Source organism: Ursus americanus, chromosome 18, assembly GCF_024610735.1.
Source record: "Ursus americanus isolate L20-20 chromosome 18, mUrsAme1.1.p, whole genome shotgun sequence".
Lineage (NCBI taxonomy): Eukaryota > Metazoa > Chordata > Mammalia > Carnivora > Ursidae > Ursus > Ursus americanus.
The window spans coordinates 59753127-59780130 of NC_142144.1; the positions used below are offsets into that span (position 1 = coordinate 59753127).

General features: G+C 36.2%; 1 protein-coding gene across 3 annotated transcripts in view; it reads left to right on the forward strand.

The window, feature by feature from the left end:
* Positions 1-27004, forward strand: part of BRD10 (bromodomain containing 10) — a 146098-nt gene that overhangs the window by 21109 nt on the left and 97985 nt on the right. For 2 of the 3 annotated variants that reach the window (XM_087869660.1, XM_045780758.2), the window contains exon 2: positions 3827-4027. The exons of the other annotated variant lie outside the window; for it this stretch is intronic. In XM_087869660.1, the coding sequence (XP_087725786.1) occupies positions 3827-4027 (201 nt within the window). The remainder of the gene's footprint in view (positions 1-3826; positions 4028-27004) is intronic. 3 annotated transcript variants of the gene reach the window in all.

Below are 27004 nucleotides of genomic sequence, written 5' to 3' on the forward strand. Positions count from 1 at the left end.
CTGCTGAGTAGGGAGCCCGATATGGGTCTCGATCCTAAAACCCTGAGATGACCTGAGCAGATGCTTAACTGACTGAGCCACCCAGGCCCCCCTCAAACAGGCAAAAATATCTGTTGAAAATCACTAGTAAGAGTTGTCTTCTCTAATTTCAGTTAGTTGCTCTTGAAGATTGATACGAAGGTTCTGTTTTGCTGGATAGTTTTCATTTATCCCTCCAAATCTATTCTCCACCTTTGTGCAATGTGCTCTGTGTCCTCGGAGGCTGATTTCTAAGGACTGCATCAGCTGGTCTGCCTTGTGTTCTGGCTTCTGATTGGGTTCAGTAAGTGGGAGGCACTGACAGGAGAACAGAGAAGGTTGGGATATTGTAACAGCTTTCTCTTTGCTGGGCTACAGATTGTCAGTAACTGTGCTCCATCATTCTGTGGCCCTCTTCTATAATTATACCTTTCTTTGTTCCAGTACCTATCCCTTCTTTTTCCCCTTTTGGGCATAGAGTGATGATAGCTCACTAGCTAGCCCAGGAGTGCTTCACTATCCCTTTCTAGTTTTCCTTTAACCTTGGCTACACATTTGTGAATAGTCTCTTCGTTAAATATCACCTCATTTTTAGTTTATCTTGCCAGAATCCTGAGGGCTGTAATTGCATCTAAAATTTTTTTTATTATTTATTTATTTTTGGATTTAAATTTTCCAGCATTAACCCAATAAATGGGTTAAAATAATGACTGAAACTCTTTATTTAGAATATTTTTAAACAGATTAGGTAATTGTTTCCAAATTTTAATTGTGCAGATACAATTTTTATACGTGAACATTTATATTATTTTGACAACAAAAACAAAAAAAAAATCACATAATAGGGGCGCCTGGGTGGTGTAGTCGTTGAGCGTCTGCCTTCGGTTCAGGGCATGATCCCTGCGTTATGGGATCGAGCCCCACGTCAGGCTCCACCACTAGGAGCCTGCTTCTTCTTCTCCCACTCTCCCTCCTTGTGTTCCTTCTCTCGCTGGCTGTCTCTCTCTAACAAATAAATAAATAAATAAATCTTTAAAAAAAAAATCACATAATAATGGAAACCTTTTCAGACATCTGTTTTTAGTGGGGGAGGGTGGTGTTACTACATTTATTAGCCATAAGTAAAGCTTAATATCAACTCACTTCTTTACTACTTTAATAATTTGAAACAGAATTAAGCCTCTGAATTTTGAAATTTGGAATGTATTAGCAATACAGAAAAGACCTTCTATGCTTCAAAAAAAAAAAAAAAAGAAAGAAAGGATAACTAAAACACCAGGAGTCAATTGTAATTATTGCTTAGCTTTTGCTTATAGTTAGCAATCTGTTATTTTCAAACTATTGTCAGACTGATTTTATAAAATAATATTCCAAGTAAGAGGGAAAAAACCTTGAACTTTAGAAAGGGAGAGTTATTTTAGTGTATTATTTTAATTGTATATTAGTTATCTGACAATTCTTATTTGGAGGTGAGACTTAATTATTTTTATCTTATTGCATTTTATTCTCTGATAAATGAAGCCCAAGTAGTCAGTAACAAATGTTCAATTGGTATTTTCCTACAGAGGAAATAGATGACTGGAATTTTTCAACTTAAATTTTATGTATGTAAATTTAAAATGAAAAATAAACAGCTTGGTCTGTATCCTTACAAATATTGAATGCATTGGTGTTTGAGGCTCTCAAGTTACACCCATTAACAAAACAAAATCCTTATCTTCCTGGAGCTTTCATTCTGGTGAGATGGAAAATGACAAATAATAATTATACAATATAATGTAGTGATAAACAGGAAGAAAAAGAAGTGTCTAAGGGAACAAAGAGTGACAGGGGATCCTTTACTAGTTATAATGGTCAGGGAAGTCCTCTCAGGTATGCTGGCATTTGAACAGATTTGGATGAAGTGATAATGCCTAGCATACAGATATTGAAGGGAAAGTTCCTTAGATGAGGAATAAGGATGATCAAGGGCAAAGCTGGTGTTGGTGTGACAATAATACAGAGACTTTTGTGGCCAGGACACAAAGAGCTACGATGAGCAGAGTGGTAGAAAACGGGGTCTGGAGAGGTAGATACCGGTCATCCTGCACTAGATCTTTTAGGCCTTCAGAACTTTGGATTTTAAGTGTAATGAAAGGCTTTGGAGGAGACAGAGCAGGGGAATGACATGATCTGATTACCTGTTAAAAGGATGACCTGGGTTGCTACATGAAGTATAGACTATAAGGAGATTAGAATAGAAGCCAGAATGCCTGTCATGAAGAGATTGCAGTAGTCTAGGTGAGAGTTTGAATTTGTACGCAAACATACATACTATGTATGTTTACACATACATATACTTACATGTCATTACTTTTGGGTTAAAAGATATATTCAGAAACTGTTTTACATTCAGCAGTGTAATATGGACATCTTTTACAGTGAGTATGTACAGACTTCCTAATTCCTTTTGATGGATGGATGTTATTCCATGTTGTGGTATACATTGTTTAATCTGTGTATAAAAGGACATTTATGTTTACAGAACCGTAGTATGCAAAATTCAGGATGGAAAGGCATTTGATTGTATTTCGTGCCATAAAGGTTTGTTTTATTGAACCTTAGCCTATTTTGTATTAAAGAAAGCCTATAGGAAAGCAGGAAATTTTGATTACAGGGTCAACTTTTAATTTACATAGAATTCATCCAGCATATTGAATGCTAACTTGGGATATTGACTTGATTTTGCCATTGTAGAAACAACATGTTCACAACCTTCAGAGGTTCTAGCGTATTTTACAGAGGTAGAAGAGTAGATATTTTCCCTGATGCTTTTTATAATTAGCCCTATTTATAGATAGAAGTTTAGAAGTCAGGTTTTAATTTAGACTTAGAAACTTGGTAAGATTAACGTTTCTTTTTCCAGTGTAAATGGTTATTTCAAATTCATTAAAGGGATTTATGGATAATTAAATAAACTGCTGAGAAACTTTTTTATCAGTATTTCTGAGTATTAGATTAATATCTTAGTGCATTAATAGAATATTATAGGGTAGGGAGACATTTGTGTGACACTGAAAAGGGAGTCTTGATTCCTAGATTCTTTTTATATACCTTTTGTAGGTTTCCAAATTTGCAGTTACATATTGTAGTACTTAATATATTGTAATGTTTCATTTGTCTATAATTTCTTCAAAGTGTTTATGTACCATGAATTTTCTCTTCCAAAATGTTTTTGTGGTATTGTGCATTTTCCTATACCTACAGGTAGTATGAAATATATGAAGAAACGTAAAGATAAGCTGCATTTAATTTTGCAAACAATAAACTTTTTTTTTCCATTGAAGAGACAGTTTTTTAATTCTTAATTTTAATGTGAAAGATTCATATATTTCTTTTTTTCTTTAATTTTTTAATTTACTTGAGAGAAAGAGGGAGCGCAAGCAGCAGAAGGGACAGAGGGAGAGGTAGAGGGAAGAACAGACTCCCTGCTGAGTGGGGAGCCTGACCTGGGGCTTGATCCCAGGACCCCAAGGTCATGACTTGAGCTGAAGTCAGATGCCCAACCAACTGAGCCACCCAGGCGCCCCAAGATTTATATATTTCTTAAATGTAGGGAAGGGTCTGTCATTCAGACTAATTTTATGATATGGGTAAGGAAAATTAGAAATTATGTAGGGCAGATAAAAATCTGGAGCATAGCTAAGTAAGGTTTAATATATACTTTTTATATAGTTAGCGAAAGAGATTATTCTTAAGATGCTGGTGAATGGGGTTTATTGCTTACCCAGAAGATTTGACCTTATGAATTGACTTATTCTTCTCCAAGGCACTTGAGAGAAAAGACAACGATAGCAGTTACATCTAGAGGCTATTATGGATTGGAGGATGAGAAGGGAACTGCATGTACCTCAACAAGGCGTCGGTCAACACCACGAAGTTTGGCAGGCTTGACAAGTGGAGTTTTTGAATCTATAATGGTTCAAGTTTTGAGACAGGAAGAACAGCTGAGAGCAAAAGAAGAAAAAAGGTAAATGTTTCCAAAAAAAAAAGTCATTTTAAAATTTCTAGGAACTACTTTTCAAAGAGTAGCTGTATAATTTTTGTGTGCCCATATCAAATTTTGGGCCCATTTTAGTAGTGTTGCAAAATGCATTGTCACTCAAGTATGAATTCATAATGAAGTGTCAACAATTTGTTTAAAAATACAGTTTTAAATATCAAAACAAATTACTTTGAAACTATACACAAATTTTTACAAAAGATTTCATAACGCTTTCTAGATTTCTAGAAGTATAATCAAATGAATTATAAATGAAAATAGAAGTATTACTAAATTTTAGATTAGAAGAGTTTTATATAGATTTGCATAGCTTTAGAATAGATTCACAGACTTTTAAAATTAGGAGAAACTCCAGAGCTTAGTTCAAAATGACACATAGGTTCATCTCTGCCAGTTCCTCCATTGGTATTAATTTTTTGTATAACTCAGCCTACCCTGGGCTCATCAGGAAAGAATGTTGTGCTTAATTAGTGTTACCTTCTAGGGTCTGGGAGCATAGATTGATGGCATTTGTATAATATTTTATTTATAACAAAACAGACTAGGGTCCAAAGAGGTGATTACTCAAAAAAGACTGGTGATTTTAAGGTAAATCAAATCTCAAACTCAAACCATATTAGGAGTGTTTGCTAATGCAATAGGGAACTACTGATGCTACTCAAAGGCAATTTGTAATATGTCTTTGTTACATTCATAGTAATAAATTTAGCTTCCTTTAATATTTGTATGATTAAAACTCAACCTTGAGACTTTCTCCCACCATACTTTTTATTCTAGTGATTGATTCAGAACCCACTGTGAAATACTTTTTTTTCCTTTTACAAAACCTTATAGAGCTATTCCTGCTATAGGAAAGGGGATTTTATGAAAGGGGATAAAGATTAATCTGACAATAGTGTATCATAGATTGGAATGGAGAGAAAATGAAGAAAAGGAAGGCCTGTAGGAAGAAAGCTATATCTAGATCTTCAGTGCTGATGACCAGAGATATAGGGAGAGAGAGGTCAGATTGTTCTGGGAACAAGCAACAAGACTAAGTACTTTCTTTTATACTAGGTGTAACAAAGGAAGAGACAAAGATAAGTCAGGACATAGTTGAATTAATAGTTATAGCAGCAAAAAGAAAATAAGAAAGAATGCTTAACATTTATTGAACATGATTATTTGCCAGGTTAAGCTCTAAGTATCTTACATGTATTTAACATTTATCCTGAAGCACAGAGAGATTAATTAACTTGCCCAAGGTTAGGCAATTGTTGAGTCATAATCAAGATTTTGAACCCAGGCATTTTGGCTCTAGAGCTTGTGCTCCTAACTAATACACTGTCCTTTTGACTTGTAATGTGATGGAACTATCAAAGAGAACAGAGGGGCCTGAATCTACAGTATGAGGAAAGATCAGTGAACTCTTTTTAGTGAGTTGTTTGAAGTGATGAAGGAAACATTTAAACATCCAAGTAGGAATGGATAGTAGAAAACTAGAAATCTAACTGAATCTTTTTCTTTTCTTCAACTTTATATGTTTGTATGTCCTTATGCTTAACGTCAAATAAACATAGATGAATAAGATATGGGCGAAAATCCTCCATTAAATGTCCTGGTGACTGTGATAATTTCATGGAGTAATACGAATTAAACTTTCTCTTTGGGTTTAGTGTTAACTTTTAATTTTTAAATTATAAATATTTTAAACATGAAGCAAAGAATCAAATTATAACGAAAGTCCACGTACCCACTACTCAGCAATTTTTAAAGAAATTAACATAGTTAAATCAGTGTTCCCTAGATTTTTCCTTTGCTCCCGGAGGAAACCACTATCCTCACTTTCTCATTCCCATGCATTTTATTATTGAATTTTAAGAATTCTGTTATGTATTATGGATGCAAGTACTTTGTCAGATATATATTTATTGCAAATATTTTCTCCTGGTCTTTTGCCCGACTTTTCATTGTCAGTGTTTTTTAAGAAATAGAACATTTTAACTTCAGGTTTATTCTTTTGTTTTAGTGTTTTGTGCTTTTTATGACCGAAGAAAGCTTACCCAAGATTATGAATTTTCTCCCTTTTTTCCCCAGAAATTTCTAAATTTTATTTTATTCATTTATTTATTTATTTAGAGAGGGAGAGAGAGAGTGGGGGCAGAGGGAGAGGGAGAGAGAGAATCTTAAGCAGGCTCTATGCCCAATGCAGAGCCCATGTGGGCTTGATCTCACAACCCTGAGATCATGAGCTGAGCCAAAATCAAGAGTTGGACACTTAACCAACTGAGCCATCCATGCACCCCTCTAAATTTTATTTTTTATGGTTAGGTCTGTGATTCATTTGAAGTGAATTTTTGTGTGTGGTTTGAAGTAAAGGTGAAAGTTTTTTTTCCATATAGCTAGTCCATTGTCCCAGAATCATGTGTTGAAAAAAACTATTCTTTCCTTACTAAATTAGATTTGCATCTTTATTGAAAGTCAGTTGAACATTTATTTATGAGTCTTTCTGGACTTTTATCTATAGGTCTATCCTTAGGCTAATACATTGACTTGATTACTATAGCTTTATAGTAAGCTTTGAAATTTGGTAGTATGAGTCTTCCAGCTTTGTGTTTTGTTTTTTGTTTTCGAAATTGTTAGGCTATACTAGCACCTTTGCACTTCTGTGTGATTTAGATCATATTGTAAACGCCCACAAAAAAAAAGAAAGCATGAGGAAGTTTTGATTGAAATTGCATGGAATTTATCAGTCAGTTTCTGGATAGTTGTAAATTTCTTTCAGTGCCATTTTTTAGTTTTCAGTGATTACATTTTCACATATTTGGTTAACTGTACTCATAATATTTTCATGTTTTTGATGCAACTGTAAATAATTTTTTAAGTTCAGTTTACAATTTTTTGTTGCCAATATATAGAAATACAATTGATTTTTAGTGTAGGGACCTTTGTCTCTTTGTACTCTGAGTTCTGAAAGATTTTGCTTCCTGTAGTTGGAAAGTCTGCTATTGCATGTATATATACCTATGATGCTTATGGTTTTTTGATGGATTGACATCCTTATTATGTCTCTTTATCTCTGATAATATTTCTGACATTATCTAATATTGCATTTTTTCTCAACTGTTGGCTTATGAGTCATCGTTACTTGAAATTTCTTTTTTGGTGGCTTCTCTAGGCTTTACAAGATGCGCTTAAATTACCACATTTAACTTCAGATGTTATACTACTGCACCATGTACTGTTTACCTCTTCTCATACTTTGTGCTGTTGTTGTCATTTTACTTCTACAATATGTTATAAACCCCAGTACTCCATTATTGTATGTGCTTTAAGTAGTTATCTTTTGAAGAAATTTAAGAATGAAGAGAAAAATGTATTTTTTTTTATTTGAGAGAGTGAGCGAGCGAGAGAGAGAAGGAGCAGGGGGAGGGGCAGAGGAAGAGGGAGAAGCACACTCCCCACTGAGCAGGGAGCCTGATGTGGGACTTGATCTCAGGACGCTGAGATCACGACCTGAGCTGAAGGCAGTTGGTTAAGTAACCAACTGAGCCACCCCAGCACCTGAGAAAAATGTATTTTAAATTTACTGTACATTTATTCATCCCAACACTCTGCCTTCCTTTGTATTGATCTGTGATGCCATCTGGTGTCATTTTTCTGCCTGAAGAACTTTCTTTAGCATTCCTAATAATGTAGGTCTTTCAGTGAACTTTTATTTTTTGATTTGAAAAAAGTTTTTACTTTTCCTTACATTTCGAAAGAGAAAGATCTAGGTTGACTTCATTTTCCCCCCATCAGTACTTAAAGCATGGCATAGCTTAACCATACATAATTTTTTTTAAGTTTTAATTTAAATTCCACTTAGTTAATAGCTAAATCGAGGAAGGAACCGAGATGCCCTTCAACAGATGACTGGATTAAGAAGCTGTGGTCCATATATACAATGGAATATTACTCAGCTATCAGAAAGAACGAGTTCTCAACATTTGCTGCAACATGGACGGCACTGGAGGAGATAATGCTAAGTGAAATAAGTCAAGCAGAGAAAGACAATTAACATGATTTCTCTCATCTATGGAACATAAGAACTAGGAAGATCGGTAGGGGAAGAAAGGGTTAAAGAAAGGGGGGTAATCAGAAGGGGGAACGAAGCATGAGAGACTATGGACTATGAGAAACAAACTGAGGGCTTCAGAGGGGAGGGGGATGGGGGAATGGGATAGACTGGTGATGGGTACTAAGGAGGTCATGTATAGCATGGTGCACTGGGTGTTATACCCAACTAATGAATCATCGAACTTTACATCAGAAACCAGGGATGTACTGTATGGTGACTAACATAATATAATAAAAAACCATTAAAATAAAAAAATAAATTCCAGTTAGTTAACATACAGTGTAATACTAGTTTCAGGTGTACAATATAGTGATTCAACACTTCCATACATCACCCAGTGCTCATTACAAGTGCACTCTTAATCCCCATCACCTATTTAACCCATCCCCCACTCCACCTCCCTTCTAGTAACTATCAGTTTGTTCTCTGTCGTTGACAGTCTGTTTCTTGGTTTGTCTCTCTTTCTTTTCCCTTTGCTTGTTTGTTTTGTTTCTTTGAATTCCACATATGAGTAAAATCATAAGCTATTTGTCTTTTTTTGACTGATTTATTTCATTTACCATAATACTCTCTAGCTCCATCCATGTCCTTGCAAATGGCAAGATTTCTTTCTTTTTTAAGTCTGAGTAATATTCACTTGTATATATACCCCTCATCTTTATCCATAAGTTAGTCAGTGGACAATTAGACTGTTTCCATAATTTGGCTAGTGTAGATAATGTTGGTATAAACATCAGGGTGCATGTATTCCTTTGAATTAGTATTTTTGTATACTTTGGGTAAATACCTACTAGTATAATTGCTGCATTGTAGGGTAGTCCTATTTTTAACTTTTTGAGGAACCTCCATACTGTTTTCCAGAGTGGCTGCACCAGTTTACATGCCCATCAACAGTGCAAGAGGGTTCCCTTTTCTCCACATCCTCACCAACACCTGTTGTTTCTTGTGTTGTTGATTTTAGCCATTCTGACAGGTGTGCGATGATATCTTATTGTAGTTTTGATTTGCATTTCCCTAATGATCAGTGATACTGAGCATCTTTTCATGTGTCTTGGCCATCTTGATGTCTTCTTTGGGAAAATGTCTTCTTCATGTCTTCTGCCCATTTTTTAAATTGGCTTATCTGGTTTTTGGGTGTTGAGTTTCCTAAGTGCTTTATATATTTTGGATACTAACCCTTTATTAGCTATGTCGTTTCCATATATCTTCTCCCATACTGTAGGCTGCCTTTCAGTTTTGTTGATGGTTTCTTTCACTGTGCAGAGCTTTTTATTTTAATGTAATCCTAAAAGTATATTTTTCCTTTTGTTTGCCTTGCCTCAGGAGACATATCTAGGAAGAAGTTGCTATGGCTGAATCAAAGAAGTTACTGCTTGTTTATCTTCTAGGAGTTTTATATTTTTAGGTCTCACATTTAGGTCTTCAATCCATTTTCAGTTTATTTTTGTATATGGTATAAGAAAGTAGTCCAGTTTCATTCTTTTGCACGTTGCTGTCCAGTTTTCCCAGCACCATTTGTTGAAGAGATTTGACTTTTTCCCATTGGATAGTCTTTCCTGTTTTATCGAGATTAATTGACCATATAATTGTGGATTCATTTCTGGGTTTTTTGTTTTGTTCCATTGATCTGTGTGTTTGTTTTTATGCCAGTACCATATGTCTTGATCACTACAGCTTTGTAATATAGCTTGAGGTCCGGAATTGTGATGCCTCCAGCATTCCTTTTCAAGATTGCTTTGGCTATTCAAGGTCTTTTATCATTCCATACAAATTTTAGGATTCTTTGTTCCAGCTCTATGAAAAATGCCAGTGTTATTTTGATAGGGATTGCACTGAATCTGTAGATAGTTTTGGGTAATATAGACATTTTAACAATATTTGTTCTTCAATCCATGAGCATGGAATGTCTGTCCATTTCTTTTTTCTCTAATTTCTATCACCATTGTTTTATAGTTTTCAGAGGATAGATCTTTTACCTCTTTGGTTAGGTTTATTCCTAGGTATCTTATTATGGTTTTTGGTGCAATTATAAATGGAACTGATTCCTTAATTTCTCTTTCTGCTGCTTCATTACTGGCCTGTAGAAATACAACAGATATCTGTATGTTGATTTTGTGTCCTGTGACTTTACTGAATTGGTCTATCAGTTCTAGTAGTTTTGAGTGAGTCTTTTGGGTTTTCTATATATAGTATCTTACCTGCAAAGAGTGAAAGTTTGACCTCTTCTCTTGCTGATCTGAATTCCTTTAATTTCTTTTCATTATCTGATTGCTGTGGCTAGGACTTCCAGTACTATGTTAAATAACAGTGGTAAGAGTGGACATCCCTGTCTTATTTCTGACAGTAGTGGAAAAGCTCTGTTTTTCCCCAGTTAGGATGATATTACCTGTGGGTTTTTCATGTATAGCCTTCATTATGCTGGGTATGTTCCCTCTAAACCTAACTTTATTGAGGGCTTTTTATCATGAATGGATATTGTACTTTGTCAGATGCTTTTTCTACATCTATTGAAATGATCATATGGTTTTTATCCTTTCTTTTATTGATGTGTCATATCAGGTTGATTCATTTGTGAATGTAGAACCACCCTTGCAACCCAGGAATAAATCCCACTTGATTGTGATGAATGATTTTTTTAATTTACTGTTGAATTCGGTTTGCTAGTATGTTATTGAGAATTTTTGCATCTGTCTTCATGAACGGTATTGGCTTGTAGTTCTCGTTTTTAATGATGTCTATCTGGTTTTAGAATCAGGGTAATGCTGGCCTCATAAAATGAATTTGGAGTTTTCATTCCTTCTCTTATTTTTTGGAATCGTTTGAGAAGAATTGGTATTAACTCTTCTCTAAGTGTTTGGTAGAATTACCCTGGGAAGCCATCTGGCCCTGGACTTTCGTTTATTGGGACTTGTTTGGGTAATGATTTGATTTCTTTGCTGGTTATTGGTCTGTTCAAGCTTTCGATTTCATCCTGTTTCACTTTTGGTAATTAATAACATTTATAGGAATTTATCCATTTCTTCTCGATTGTCTAATTTGTTGGCATATAGTTTTTCATAATATTTTCTTAGAATTGTATTTCTCTGTAGTTGGTTGTTATATCTCCTTTCTCATTGGTGATTTTATTTATTTGGGTTCCTTTCCCTTTTTGATAAGTCTGGCTAGAGGTTTATCAATTTTATTAATTTTTTCAAAGCAGCTCCTGGTTTTATAGATCTCTTCTATTGGTTTTGTTTTGTTTTTAGTTTCTATATTAATTATTTCTGCCCTAATCTTTATTATTTTCTTCCTTCTGATGGCTTTAGGCTTCATTTGTAGCTCTATCTCCTTTCAGTGTTAGGTTAGTTTGTTTGAGATTTTTCCTTCTTGAAGTTGACCTGTATTGCTATATACTTTACTCTTAGGACTGCTTTTGTTGCATCTGAATGATTCTGGACCTTTGTGCTTTGATTTTCATTTATTTCCATGTATTTTTTTTTCTTTGATTTCCTTGTTGACCCATTCATTGTTTAGTAACATTTTTAACCTCCATGTATTTGTGATCTCTCTAGATTTTTTCTTGTGGTTGACTTCTAATTTCATAGTGTTGTTGTCAGGAAAGGTGCGTCATATGATTTCAGTCTTACTGTATTTGTCGAGGCCTGTTTTATGACCTAATATGTGATCTGTTGTGGAGAATGTTCATATGCACTTGAAAAGAATATGTATCCTGCTCTTTCAGCATGGAATGTTCTGACTATTATCTGTTAAGTCCATCTATCCATCGTGTCATTCAGAGCCATTGTTTTGTTGTTGATTTTCTGTTTAGATGACCTGTGCATTGATGCAAGCGGGGTGTTAAACTCCCCTATTACTGTATTATCATCAATGAGTTTCTTTATGTTTGTTATTAACTGTTTTATATATTTGGGTCCTCCCACGTTGTGTGCGTAAGTATTTACAATTGTTATATCTTCCTGTTGGATTGTCCCCTTTAATATTATATAGTGCTCTTCTTTGTCTCTTGTTACAGTCTTTATTTCAAAGTGTGGTTTGTCTGATATAAGTATTGCTACCCTGGCTTTCTTTTGACATCCATTTGCGTGATAACTGTTTCTCCATCCCTTCACTTTCAATCTGCATGGTTCTTTAGGTCCGAAATGTGTCTACTGTAGGCAACATAAATTTGAGTCTTGTTTTTTTATACATTTTGACACTGTGTGTCTTTTTGATGAGAGTGTTTAGTCCATTTACATTCAAAGTAAGTATTGATATATACATATTGATTGCCATTTTATTACTTGTTTTGTGGTTGTTTCTGGAGATTTTCTCTGATCTTTTTGTCTTTCATGTTTTGCTGATATTCTTTAGTGATATATTTGGATTTCTTTCTCTTTATTCTTTGCGTATTTATTAGTGGTTTTTGATATATGGTTACCATTAGGTTTGTATATTACCTCTTCTGCAAATAGCAGTCTGTAAAGTTGATGGTTGTTCAAGTTTGAATCCATTCTTTTCTCTTCTCTTCCCCACCATTTTGGTGTATGTTGTTATATTTTATGTCTTTTTTTTTAATGAGTACCTTGACTGATTTTTACAGAAATATTCATTTTTACTGCTTTTGTGTTTCCTTCCTTTGTACTGTTACTTTTGGTCTATCCCTTCCACTCAAAGAGTCCCCTTTAATATTTCTGGCAGGGCTGGTTTAGTGGTCACAAACTCCTTTAGTTATTGTTGTCTGGGAAATTCCTTGTCTCTCCTTTTATCCTGACTGATAATCATGCTTGATAAAGTATTCTTGGCTGCAGATTCTTCCCATTCAGCACATTGACTATATCATGCCACTTTCTTCTGGCTTGTCGGGTTTCTGCTGAGAAATCTACAGCTGGCCTTACGGATTTTACCTTGTAAGTTAAGGATTTCTTTTGTCTTGCCTGCTTTTAAGGTATTTTCTTTATCACTATATTTTTGCCAATTTAAATACAACATGTCTTGGTGTCGGTCTGCTTTTGTTGATTTTGGTAGGTGTTCTCTGTGCCTCCTGGATCTGGATGTCTGTTTCCTTCCTCAGATGAGGGAAGATTTCAGCAATTATTTCTTCAAATAAATTTTCTGCCCTTTTATCTTCCTTGGGTTTCATTTTCTTTCTCTGATCTGTAGACTTTAGTTTTCTCCCTGTGGAAGTTTTTTGCTAATTTTCTAATCTGCAGTGTGTAATCCAGAGAACTTTCTATTTCAGATTTTATATTTTTTCAAATCTAGACGTTTAGTTCTTCTTAAAAATATCTTAATTTCTCATCATTATGTTTGGTTTTAATGTCCTCATCTGTTAGCTCCATTGTCTTAGTCTTTTCTAGGTCTTTCTATTGACTTGTTTTTCGCCTAGATATAAGTTACATTTCTCTGCTTCTTGGCATGTCCAGTGATCTTTTTGTTTGTTTTTTAAATGGAAGCTGGATATTATGAATATTACCTTGGTATGTATCTGAACTTTTCTTTCTTTTTTGAAAATTAAAAAAAAAAAAAAAATATATATATATATATATATATATATATATATATATATATATATATATATATATATTTTGGTAAAGGGAATTTGTTTTTAAATCAAAAAAAAAAAAAAAGACATGACCCATCCATATGCTGTCTACAAGAGACTTATTTTGAACCTAAAGATACATCCAGACTGAAAGTGAAGGGATGGAGAACAATTTATCATGCCAACCGATCTCAAAAGAAAGATGGGGTAGCAATTTTCTTATGAGACAAATTACATTTTAAGCTAAAGATGGTAGTTAGATATACAGAAGGACACTATATCATCCTTAAAGGGTCTGCCCAACAAGAAAACCTAACAATTATAATTATCTATGCCCCCAACATGGGAGCACCCAACTACATAAGCCAACTGTTAACCAAAATAAAGAGACATATTGATTATAATACGTAAATAGTAGGGGACCTCAACACTCCACTCTCAAGAATAGACAGATCATCTAAGCAGAAAATCAACAAAGAAACAAGAGCTTTGAATGACACACTGGACCAGATGGACCTCATAGATATATAACAGAACATTCCACCCTAAAACAACAGAATACTCATTCTTCTCGAACGCATATGGAACTTTCTCCAGAATAGACCACATATTGGGTCACAAATCAGGTCTCGACCGATACCAAAAGACTGAGATTATTCCCTGCATATTCTCAGACCCCAGTGCTTTGAAAATGGAACTCAATCACAAGAAAAAATTTGGAAGGAATTCAAACACTTGGAAGCTAAAGACCATCCTGCTTAGGAATGTTTGGGTCAACCAGGAAATCAAAGAAGAACTTAAAGTATGGAAACCAATGAGACAGAAACACATAGGTCCAAAACCTATGGGGTGCTGCAAAGGCGGTCCTAAGGGGGAAATACACAGCCATCTAACAGTCACTCAAAAGAACAGAAAAATCCAGAATACACAATCTATCTTTATACCTTGAAGAACTGGATAAGGAACAACAAAGAAGGCTAAGCTATGCACTTGAAAAGAAATAATTAAGATTAGAGCAGAGATCAATGAATTAGAAACCAGAAATACAGTAGAGCAGATCAACAAAACTAGAAGCTGGTTCTCTGGAAGAATTAATAAGATCGATAAACCACTGGCCAGACTCATCCAAAAGAAAAGAGAAAGGACCCAAATTAATAAAATTATGAATGAAAGGGGAGAGATCACAACTAACATCAAGGAAACAGAAGAAATTACTAGAAATTATTATCGACAACTACATGCCAATAAATTAAGCAACCTGGAAGAAATGGATGCCTTCCTGGTAACCTATAAACTACCAAGACTGAAACAGGAAGGAACTGACCACCTCAGTAGACCAACAACCAGTAATGAGATTGGAGCAGTGATCAAAGACTTCCCAAAAAACAAGAGTCCAGGGCCTGATGGATTCCCAGGGGAATTCTACCAAACATTCAGAGAAGAAATAGTACCTATTCTCCTGAAGCTGTTTCAAAAAATAGAAACAGAAGGAAAACTTCCAAACTCATTCTACAAGGCCAGCATTACCTTGATCCCAAAACCAGGCAAAGACCCCATCAAAACGGAGAATTACAGACCGATATCCCTGATGAATATGGACGCCAAAATCCACAACAAGATCGTAGCTAATAGGATCCAACAGTACATTAAAAGGATTATCCATCACGACCAGGTAGGATTCATCCCTGGGATGCATGGGTGGTTCAACATTCGCAATTCAATCAGTGTGACAGAACACATTAATAAGAGAAGAGAACAATATGGTCCTGTCAATTGACGCAGAAAAAGCATTTGACAAAATACAGCATCCATTCCTGATTAAAACTCTTCCGAGTGTAGGGATAGAGGGTACATTCTGCAATTTCATAAAAACCATCTATGAAAAGCCCACAGCAAATATCAGTCTCATTGGGGAAAAGCTGAGAGCCTTTCCCTTCACATCAGGAACACGACAAGGATGCCCACTCTCGCCACTATTATTCAACATAGTACTAGAAGTCCCAGCAACAGCAATCAGACAACAAAAAGGGAAAAAAGGTATTCAAATCGGCAGAGAAGAAGTCAAACTCTTTCACTTCGCAGACGACATGATACTTTAGGTGGAAAACCCAAAAGACTCCACCCCCAAAATACTAGAACTCATGCAGCAACTCAGCAATGTGGCAGGATACAAAATCAATGCACAGAAATCAGTTGCTTTCCTATACACTAACAATGCAACTGTAGAAAGAGAAATTAGGGAATCGATTCCACTTACAATAGTACCAAAAAGGTCTTATGATACCTTGGAATAAACCTAACCAAAGAGGTAAATGCTCTATACTCTAGAAACTACAGAACACTGATGAAAGACATTGAAGAAGACACAAAAAGATGGAAAAACATTCCATGCCCATGGATCAGAAGAATAAACATTGTTAAAATGTCTATGCTGCTCAGAGCAATCTGTAATTTCAGCGTCATCCCCATCAAAATACCAATGGCATTTTTCAAAGTGCTGGAACAAACAATCCTAAAATTGGTATGGAAACAGAAAAGACCCAGAATCACCAAGGACATGATCAAAAAGAAAAACAAAGCTGGGGGCGTCACGTTGCCTGATTTCAAGCTATGTTACAAAGCTGTGATCACCAGTGCAGCATGGTACTGGCACAAAAACAGACACATAGATCAGTGGAACAGAAGAGAGAGCCCAGATATGGACCCTCAACTCTATGGTCAACTAATCTTCGACGGAGCAGGAAAAAATATCTGATGGAAAAAAGACAGTCTCTTCAATAAATGGTGCTTGGAAAATTGGACAGCTATATACAGAAGAATGAAGCTCAACCATTCTCTTACACCATACACAAAGGTAAGCTCTAAATGGATGAAAGACCTTAATGTGAGACAGGAATCCATCAAAATCCTAGAGGAGAGCATAGGCAGTAACCTCTTCAACATCAGCCACAGCAACTTCTTTCAAGACACGTCTCCCAAAGGCAAGGGAAACAAAAGCAAAAATGAACTACTGGGACTTCATCAAGATAAAAAGCTTCTGCACAGCAAAGGAACAGTCAACAAAACAAAGAGGCAGCCCACAGAGTGGGAGAAGATATTTGCAAATGACACTACAGATGAAGGACAGGTGTCCAAGATCTATAAAGAATTTCTCAAACTCAACACCCAAAAAACAAATAATCCAGTCACAAAATGAGCAGAAGACACGAACAGACACTTCTCCAAAGAAGACATACAAATAGCTAACAGACACGTGAAAAAATGTTCGACATCATTAGCCATCAGGGAAATTCAAATCAAAACCATATTTGAGATACCACTTTATGCCAGTTAGAATGGCAGAAATTAACAAGGCAGGAAACAACAAACGTTGGAGGGGATGTGGAGAAAGGGGAACTTTCTTACGCTGGTGGTGGGAAAGTAAGTTAGTACAGCCACTCTGGAAAACGGTGCGGAGGTCCCTCAAAAAGTTAAAAATAGAGCTACCCTATGGCCCTGGAATTGCACTACTGGGTATTTACCCCAAAGACACAGATGTAGTGAAAAGAAGGGACGCATGCACCCCAATGTTCACAGCAGCAACGTCCACAATGGCCAAACTGGAAGGAGCCCAGATGCCCTTCAACAGACGAATGGATAAAGAAGATGTGGTCCATATATACAACAGAATATTACTCAGCCATCAGAAAGGATGAATACCCACCATTTGCATCAACATGGACAGAACTGGAGGGGATTATGCTAAGTGAAATAAGTCAAGCAGAGAAAGACAATTATCGTATGGTTTCACTTATTTGTGGAACATAAGGTATAGCATGGAGGACGTTAGGAGAAGGAAGGGAAAAATGAAGGGGCGGAAATCAGAGGGGGAGACGAACCATGAGAGAATACAGACTCTGGGAAACAAACTGAGGGCCTTGGAGGGGAGGTGGGTGGAGCATGGGTTAGCCCAATAATGGATTTTAAGTGGGCGATGGGTTAGCCCGATGATGGGTATTAAGGAGGGCACGTATTGCATGGAGCACTGGGTGTTACATGGAAACAATGAATCATGGAACACTATATCAAAACCTAATTAAGTACTATTTGTTGACTAACATAATAGGATAAAAGAAAATAAAAATTACTATATATATAGAGATAGATTTTTTTTTTAATCAAGGGAATTTCTTTTTAAATCAGAAAAAAAAAGTTGTTTTTGTTATGGTAGTATATAGTTTCTTTTCTGAGCCTGTTCTTTTATGTATCTACTGGGAGAAGATAGCATGACGTGTTGTTTTTTATGTAGCAGATTTCAAAATCTTTCCTAGTAGAACGCAGCTTAAAACCTAGGGTGTTGAAGAATTGCTTCCTTTGCTTCTCTTTAACTCCCTGTGTAAGTATGAGTAGAGGGCATATTATGACTATCCAAAAAACAAAATCTCTTTTACTTATTTATGTGAGAGAGAAAGAGTGAACGAGCATAAGCAGTGGGGAAGCAGCGGGGGGAGAGAGAGAAGCAGACTCCCCACTGAGCAGGGAGCCCGACATGGGGCTCGATGCCAGGACCCTGGGATCATGACCTGAGCCACAGGCAGATGCTTAACCGACTGAGCCACCCAGGCGCCCCTGTTTTCTTTCTTTAAAGAGAATTGGGCTTCATTCTGGCAGGGGGTTAACTTCCTTGTAGGTCCATTACAATGTCCTGGTCATTCTTGTTACACTTTTTGGATTTTTACTCTGTGCAGTTACAGGCTGATACTCAGCAAAGCTGAAGCAGATCTTTGGGTGGTTTCTGAAGCTCTTTCCTGCACTGATGCCTTCTTTTTGGAATTATCTTACAACTTCTAGGTGCTTTATCTTGCCCCTGTACTTATTTCTGACTCTTTAGCTGAAATCTTTTGGACTGTTTGGGTTCCCCTGCTTTTGTACTCATAGTCTGGAAATAGCCTTTACTCCGAAAGCTGGGCAGTTTTAGGGATCACCTAATTTGCTTTATTTTTTGGAGATCACAGTCCTGCACTATTTAATATTCAGCATCTGAAAACATTTGATTCATATATTTTTATCTGTATCCATACCTATCTATATATCCATTTAAGTTTTTATTTTAATCCCAATTAGTTAACATACAGTGTTATATTAGTTTCAGGTGTACAATAAAATAAGTTAACAGTGCCATACATCACCCTGTGTTCATCTCAACAAGTACACTGCTTAATCCCCATCACCTGTTTAACCCATCCTTTGCCCTCTTCCCAACCATCAGTTTGTTCTCTAGAATTAAGAATCTGTTTCTTTGTTTGACTCGCTCTCATTTTTTCCTCTGTTTTGTTTCTTAAATTCCACGTATGAGTGAAATCATATGGCATTGTCTTTCTCTGACTTATTTCGCTTAGCTTAATACTCTCTAGCTCCATTCACATTGTTGCAAGTGGTAAGATTTCATTATTTTTTATGGCTGAGTAATATTCCATTGTATGTATGTACCACATCTTCTTTATCCATTCATCAGTTTATGGATACTTGGGCTGCTTCCATATCTTGGCTAATGTAAATAATGCTGCTATAAACATAGGGGTGCATGTATCCCTTTCAATTAGTGTTTTTGTATTTTTTGTGTAAATATGCAGTAGTGCGATTGAGATCATAAGGCAGTTCCCATTTTTAAATTTTTGAGAAAGCTTCATACTGTTTTCCACAGTGGCTCCACTTCATATATTTTGTTCAGTTTTGTAATTGTTCATAGTCACAGGGTAAGTTTGCTCCAGTTACTCCTTCATGACCATAAAAAGAGGTCATTTCTATGTAGTTACTGTGTTTTGATATATTCATAGATAATATACAGTGTTTTATTACACGTCTCAACTTTTATATAAATGTTTATCAGCCTTCTGTTTTCACTGAACATTATGTGTCTCAGATTTATCTGTGTTGAGTTATTTCATTCTAGTTTATTTCAACTGCTATTATATTACACTATTGACTGTAATATAGTTTATTCATTTACCTGATGGGATGGACATTTTGGATTATTTCTAGTGTTTTGTTCTTATAGAATGCTACAGTAAACATTCTTGTATATGCCTCCCTTAAGGATGAAGATAGAGGTAGAGGGGTATGTGTGTGTGTGTGTGTGTCTGTCTGTCTGTCTGTCTGTCTTCTGTTTTCAATTATATGGTTATGGCAAGTTCTTTAATATTTTAAGGAGCGTTGCCATAATAATATGCTCTTATGGTTGTTGTAAGGAGGTTATATTGATTAAGGTAGTTACCATCTTATTGGTTCTCTGTAAAGTATTTAGTGCACTATAGCAATAAAATGTCTCACTATGCATTGTTAACTTAGTAAATTTAATATACCTACTCCTTTCCGGCAACACATGAATCTTCAAACTTCTTAACTCCATTCATTCTCCCTTGGCCTTAAGTGTTATCCTTGTCCAATATTTGAGTTCCATCTAGTTCTTACTGCCAAATGTTGCCAAATCTCAAGTTTTTGTCCAAGAGCCTTTCCTTTTCTCATGTTCTACTTTTTTCATAAGTGATCTCACCCATACCTATATCACCTATATGCAGAAGACTCATTGATACATGTCTCTTGCCCAAACTTCTCCTCTAAATTTTGTATTTAACACATTCTCTGGATGTGTCTCTCATCTGTCAGGAAACAAGTGGCACATTCAACTTAAGATCATTCAAAGAAGGTTTATTTTCAAAGGGTTGAAATATAGAGAATGTTAAGAAATAAGGCTGTTAACCAGAATGAGTAAAAGGAAGTAGTTACTCATACCCAGTAGAGAGTTACAAAGAAGAGACTGTTTTGAAATGATATCTTCTATTGAAGGACACAGACCAAGACAACCTCACAGAGAGGGAGCCAAGGGAATAAATACTTCACCCTACTTTCAAGTCGGATCACCGGCCAGGGTTCCCTTCTCTTGACTGAACCCAAGAGAAGCTAGCAGGTGAGGTTGCCTGTTGATACAGATAAGCTATACATTGAAAGGTAGAGAGTAAATATGGTGGCAAACAAAAGATTATTGTTTGGTGTAGATACCTTCTTCAAAATGATTATGTCTAAAATTAAATAAGAAAGCACGATTTTCCCCCCTAAAACTTTGTCCCACTGTAGTGTTTTCTATCTCAGTGAATGGCACCATCAGATCTATTGGATTATGCAAGTTAGAAACCTGGAATTCAACCATGACACCTTCCTTTCCTTCACAAATCCATCCCTACATCCTGACCATTGTAGTTCTTAAATCTTTCTTGAATTTGCCCACTTTCCTCTTTTCTGCCTCCATCTAGTTCCTTTATTTCTCACTTAAGACTGTGGTAATCTTCTCTTAATTGATTTAACAGTGTCCATGCTTACATAATTCCAGGCTGTTTTTTACATTAAAGCTAGAGTGTATTTTCCTACGTGTAAATTTGATGGTGCCAATTACATATCCCATTACCTATGATCTCCCTAAAACAAAGCAAGTACATACAAAAACTTTAATGGCTTAATACTATTTATAAGACCCTCTTTCACCTTTAAGCTTCATCATACCTCTTTAACCTCATATTATATCATTCTTTCCCTCATTCTTGCTATCCTAGCTACAATGGCCTTTTTTCCTTCTCTTCACTTCCAAGAGGTTGTTAACTTTATGTACACCCAAATTTGGAGTTCACATAAAAACACATGAATGGTGTTTTTCTAAATTTTCTGACATAAGCATGCTTTTCTTTCATAAATTTAAAATATGTTTTTTAAGTATCTTTTTAGTGTATCCCAAGATTTCTTTTGAGTCCTTAGAAGACAAGTGTGACATTTAGGCAATAACATGTGGTATGATATGTCGGAATGCTAAACAAATCCTCCCTCCCTGTGTATAGTTAACCTGCCACCTCTCTGATACCTGACATTCTGTCAATCTTTCAATTCTAGTATCTGTCAAGAGTTGGTCAGAGACTAGCTGAGAATACTGTAAATTCAGTATTCCTCATAAGGAAGGGACATATTGGGAGACATGGAAGTGTGCAAAGATCACATGATTACTGTAGTTGTACTTTAGCTCAGGGCTTAGGCAGTGGTGGCAACTGCTGCTGCTTTTTCTTCTTTTTAAAAAAAAATTTATTTAAATCCAGTTAATTAACATATAATGTTTTATTCGTTTCAGAGATAGAGTTCAGTGATTCAAGAGTTGTATATAACACCCAGTGATCATTACATCACGTGCCCTATTTAATGCTCATCACCCAGTTACCCGATCCCCCAACCCCTCCCCTCCAGTAACCCTCAGTTTGTTTCCTATTGTTAAGACTCTCTTATGGTTTGTCTCCCTCTCTGATTTTGTCTTGTTTTATTTTTCCCTGCCTTCCCGTATGATGCTCTGTTTTGTTTCTGAAATTTCATATATGAGTGCAATTGTATGATAATTGTCTTTCTCTGATTGACATAGTTTGCTTAGTGTAATACCCTCTAGTTCCATCCATGTCATTGCAAATGGCAAGATTTAATTTTTTGATGGCTGAGTAATATTCCATTATGTGTATATATATATATATATATATATATATATATATATATATATACCCCTCATCTTCTTTATCCATTCATCTGTTGATAGACATCCGGGGTCTTTCCATAGATTGGCTATTGTGGACATTGCTGCCAAAAACATTGGGGTGCATGTGCCCCTTTGGATCACTACATTTGTATCTTTGGGGTAAATACCTATTAGTGCAATTGCTGGGTCATAGGAAAGCTCTATTTTTAAGTTCTTGAGGAACCGCCATACCGTTTTCCAGAGTGGCTATACCAGCTTGCATTCCCACCAACAGTGTTAAGAGGGTTCCTGTTTCTCCACATCCTCGTCAACATTTGTTGTTTCCTGACTTGTTAATTTTAGCCATTCTGACTGGTGTGAGGTGGCATCTCATTGTGGTTTTAATTTGTATTTCCCTGATGCCAAGTGATGTTGAGCATTTTTTCATGTGTCTATTGGCCATTTGTATGTCTTCTTTGGAGAAGTTTCTCTTCATGTCTTCTGTCCATTTCTTGACTGGATCATTTATTTTTGGGGTGTTGAGTTTGGTAAGTTCTTTATAGATTATGGGCACTAACCCTTTATCTATTAAAACTTTTGCACATATCTTCTCCCATCTGTCAGTTCTCTTTTAGTTTTGTCAGTGTTTCCTTTGCTGTGCAAAAGCTTTTTATCTTGATGAAGTCCCAGTAATTCATTGTTGCCTTTCTTTCCCTCACCATTGGAGACATGTCTAGCAAGAAGTGGCTGCAGCTGAAGTCACAGAGGTTGCTCCCTGTGTTTTCTTCTAGGATTTTGATGGATTCCTATCTCACATTTAGGCCTTTCATCCATTTTGGGTTTATCTTTGTGTATGGTGTAAGAAAATGGTCCAGTTTCATTCTTCTACATGTGGCTATGCAATTTTCCAAACACCATTTGTTGAAGGGATTGTTTTTTTTTTTTTCCCATTGGATATCCTTTCCTTGTTTGTTAAAGATTAGTTGATCATAGAGTTGAGGGTCCACTTCTGGGTTCTCTGTTCTGTTCCATTGATCTTTGTGTCTGCTTTTGTGCCAGCATCATACTGTCTTGATGATTACAGCTTGGTAATAGAGCTTGAAATCTGGCATTGTGATGCCACCAGCTGTAGTTTTCTTTTTTAGCTTTCCTCTGGCTGTTTGGGGACTTTCTGATTCCATACAAATTTTCGGATTATTTGTACCAGTCCTGTGAAAAAAGTTGATGGTATTTTGATAAGGATTGCACTGAATGTATAGATTGCTCTATGTAGCATAGACATTTTAACAATATTTGTTCTTCTAATCCATGATCAGGAAACGTTTTTCCATTTCTTTGTGTCTTCTTCAGTTTCATTCATGAGTGTTCTATAGGTTTCTGAGTATAGATCTTTGCCTCTTCAGTTAGGCTTATTCCTAGGTATCTTTTGGTTTTTGGTAAATGGGATTGACTCGTTAATTTCTCTTCTGTCTCATTGTTAGTGTATAGAAATGCAACTGATTTCTGTGCATTCATTTTATATCCTGACACTTTACTGAATTCCTGTATCAGTTCTAGCAGTTTTGGGGTGGAGTCTTTTGGGTTTTCCACAGAGTATCTTGTTACTTGCAATGAGTCAGAGTTTGACTTCTTTTCTGATTTGGATGGTTTTTATTTCTTTTCATTGTCTGATTTTTGAGACATAGACTTCTAGGACTATGTTGACCAACAGTGGTGATAGTGGACATACCTGTCCTGTTCCTGACCTTAGGGGAAGAGCTCTCAGCTTTTTTCTGTTGAGGATGATCCTCGCTGTGGGCTTATCATATATGACTTTATGATATTGGGTTATGTTCCCTCTGTCCCTACACTGTGTAGAGTTTTAATCAAGAAAGGATGCTGTACTTTGTCAAATGCTTTTTCTGTATCATTTGAGAGGATCACATGATTCTTGTCTTTTCTTTTAATTATGTAGTGTTATCACATTGATTGATTGGCAAATGTCGGACCACCTATGCAGCCCAGGAATGAATCCCATTTGGTCCTGGTGAATAATCTTTTCAGTGTACTGTTGGATCCTATTGGCTAGTATCCTGGTGACAATTTTGGCATCTGTATTCATTGGGGATATTGGCCTGTGTTTCTCCATTTTGGTGGGGTGTTTGTCTGGTTTTGGGGTCAAGGTAATGCTGGCCTCATAGAAAGAGTTTGGAAGTTTTCCTTCCATTTCAGTTTTTGGAAACAGCTTCAGAAGAATAGGTATTAATTCTTTTTTTGTCTCACAAGATATTTTTATTTTTTTTTTATATGATTTCTTTTTTTTTTTATTGTGTTCAGTTAGCCACTGTATGGTACATCATTAGTTTTGGATATAGTGTTCAGTGATTGATTAGTTGCATGTGACACCCAGTGCTCATCACAACACATGCCCTCCTTAATACCCATCACTTGGTTATCCCATCTCCCCGCCCCTCTCCCCTCTGAAACCCTGTTTTCTTTCCCAGAGTCCATAGTCTCTCATGGTTTATCTCCCTCTCTGGTTTTTCCCCCTTCACTTTTCCCTCCCTTCCCCTATGGTCCTCCATGCCATTCCTTATGTTCCACATATGAGTGAAACCATATGATAATTGTCTTTCTGTGCTTGACTTATTTCACTTAGCATAATCCCCTCCAGTTCCATCATGTCAATGCAAATGGTGAGTATTCATCTTTTCTAATGGTGAATAATATTCCATTGTATATATGTACCATGTCTTCTTTATCCATTCATCTTTTGAAGGGTATTATTTGTTCTTTGAATGTTTGGTAGAATTCCCTTGGGAAGCCATCTGGCCCTGAACTCTTATTTTTTGGGAGGTTTCTGATTACTGCTTCAATTTTGTCACTGGTTATTGGTCTGTTCAGACTGTCTGTTTCTACCTGTGTCAGTCTTGGTAGTTTCTAAGTTTCTAAGAAGGCGTCCAATTCTTCCAGGTTGCTTATTTCTTGACATATAGTTGCTGGTAATAATTTCTAATGATTGTTTCTATTTTGTAGGTGTTAGTCGTGATCTCTTCCCTTTCAGTCATGATTTTATAAATTTGGGTCCTTTTTCCTTTTCTTTCAGATAAGTCTGGCCAGAGGTTTAGCGATCTTATTAATTCTTTCAAAGAACCAGCTCCTAGTTTCGTTGATCTGTTCTGTTTTTTTGGTTTCTGTTTTATCGATTGCTGCTCTAATCTTTATTAATTCTCTTCTCCTGATGGATTTAGGCTTTATTTGCTGTTCTACAGTTCCTTTAAGTGAAAGTTTAGGTTATGTATTTGAGACCTTTCTTGGTTCTTGAAAAAGGCTTTTATTGGTATACACTTCCCTTTTAGGACTGCTTTTGCTGCATCCCAGATGTTTTGAACACTTGTGTTTTCATTTTCATTTCTTTCCATGAATTTTTAGAATTCTTCTTTAATTTGCTGGTTGACCCATTCATTCTTTAATAGGATGCTCTTTAACCTACATGTATTTGTGTTCCTTCTTAATTTCCTCTTGTCATTGAGTCCAAGTTTCAAAGCATTGTGGTCTGAAAATATGCAGGGAATAATTCCATTCTTTTGGTATCGGTTGAGACCTGATTTGTGACCCAGTATATAGACCAGTTATATGATCTGTTCTGGAGAGTGTTCCATGTGCACTCGAGAAGAATGTGTATTCTTTTGCTTTATGATAGAATGCTCGGAATATATGTGTGAAGTCCATCTGTTCCAGTGTGTCATTCGCAGGCCCTGTTTCCTTGTTGATCTTCTGCTTAGATGATCTGTGCATTGCTGTGAGTGGGGTGTTAATGTTTCCTACTGTTATTCTATATTTCCAATGTGTTTCATTAATTTTGTTATTATTTGGTTTATTTCCTTGGCTGCTCCCAAGTTAGGGGCATAAATATTTACAATCATTAGATCTTTTTCTTGGACAGCTTCTTTGATTATGATACAGTGACCTTCTTCATCTCTTATTAAGGTCTTTGGTTTAAAATCTATTTTGTTCCATACATGAGAGAAACCATATGATAATTGTCTTTCTCTGCTTGACTTATTTCACTTAGCATTATCTCCTCCAGTGCCGTCCGTGTTGCAGCAAATGTTGAGAAATCGTTCTTTTTGATAGCTGAGTAATATTCCATTGTATATATGGACCACATCTTCTTAATCCAGTCATCTGTTGAAGGGCATCTCGAATCCTTCCACGATTTAGCTATTGTGGACAATGCTGCCATGAACATTGGGGTGCATATGGCCCTTCTCTTCACTATGTCTGTATCTTTGGGGTAAATACCCAGTAGTGCAATGGCTGGATCATAGGGTAGCTCAATTTTTAACTTTTTAAGGGACCTCCACACTGTTTTCCAGAGAGGCTGCACAAACTTGCATTCCCACCAACAATGTAGGAGGGATCCCCTTTCTCCACATCCGCTCCAACAAAAATTCTTAGTTTTTGATGTTCCATGATTCATTATTTGCATATAACACCCATGTTATACATGCAATATGTGCCCTCCTTAATACCCATCACCTGCCTATCCCAATCCCACAACGCCCTCCTCTCTGAAGCCCTCAGTTTCTTTCACAGAGTCCATAGTCTCTCATAGTTCATTCCTCCTCTGTTTATCCCCCCTTCATTCTTCCCTTCCGTCTCCTACCGATCTTCCTACTTCTTATGTTCCATAAATGAGTGAAACCATATGATAATTATCTTTCTCTGCTTGACTTATATCACTTAGCATAATCTCCTCCAGTCCAGTCCATATTGCTGCAAATGTTGGGTAATCGTTCTTTCTGATGGCTGAGTAATATTCCA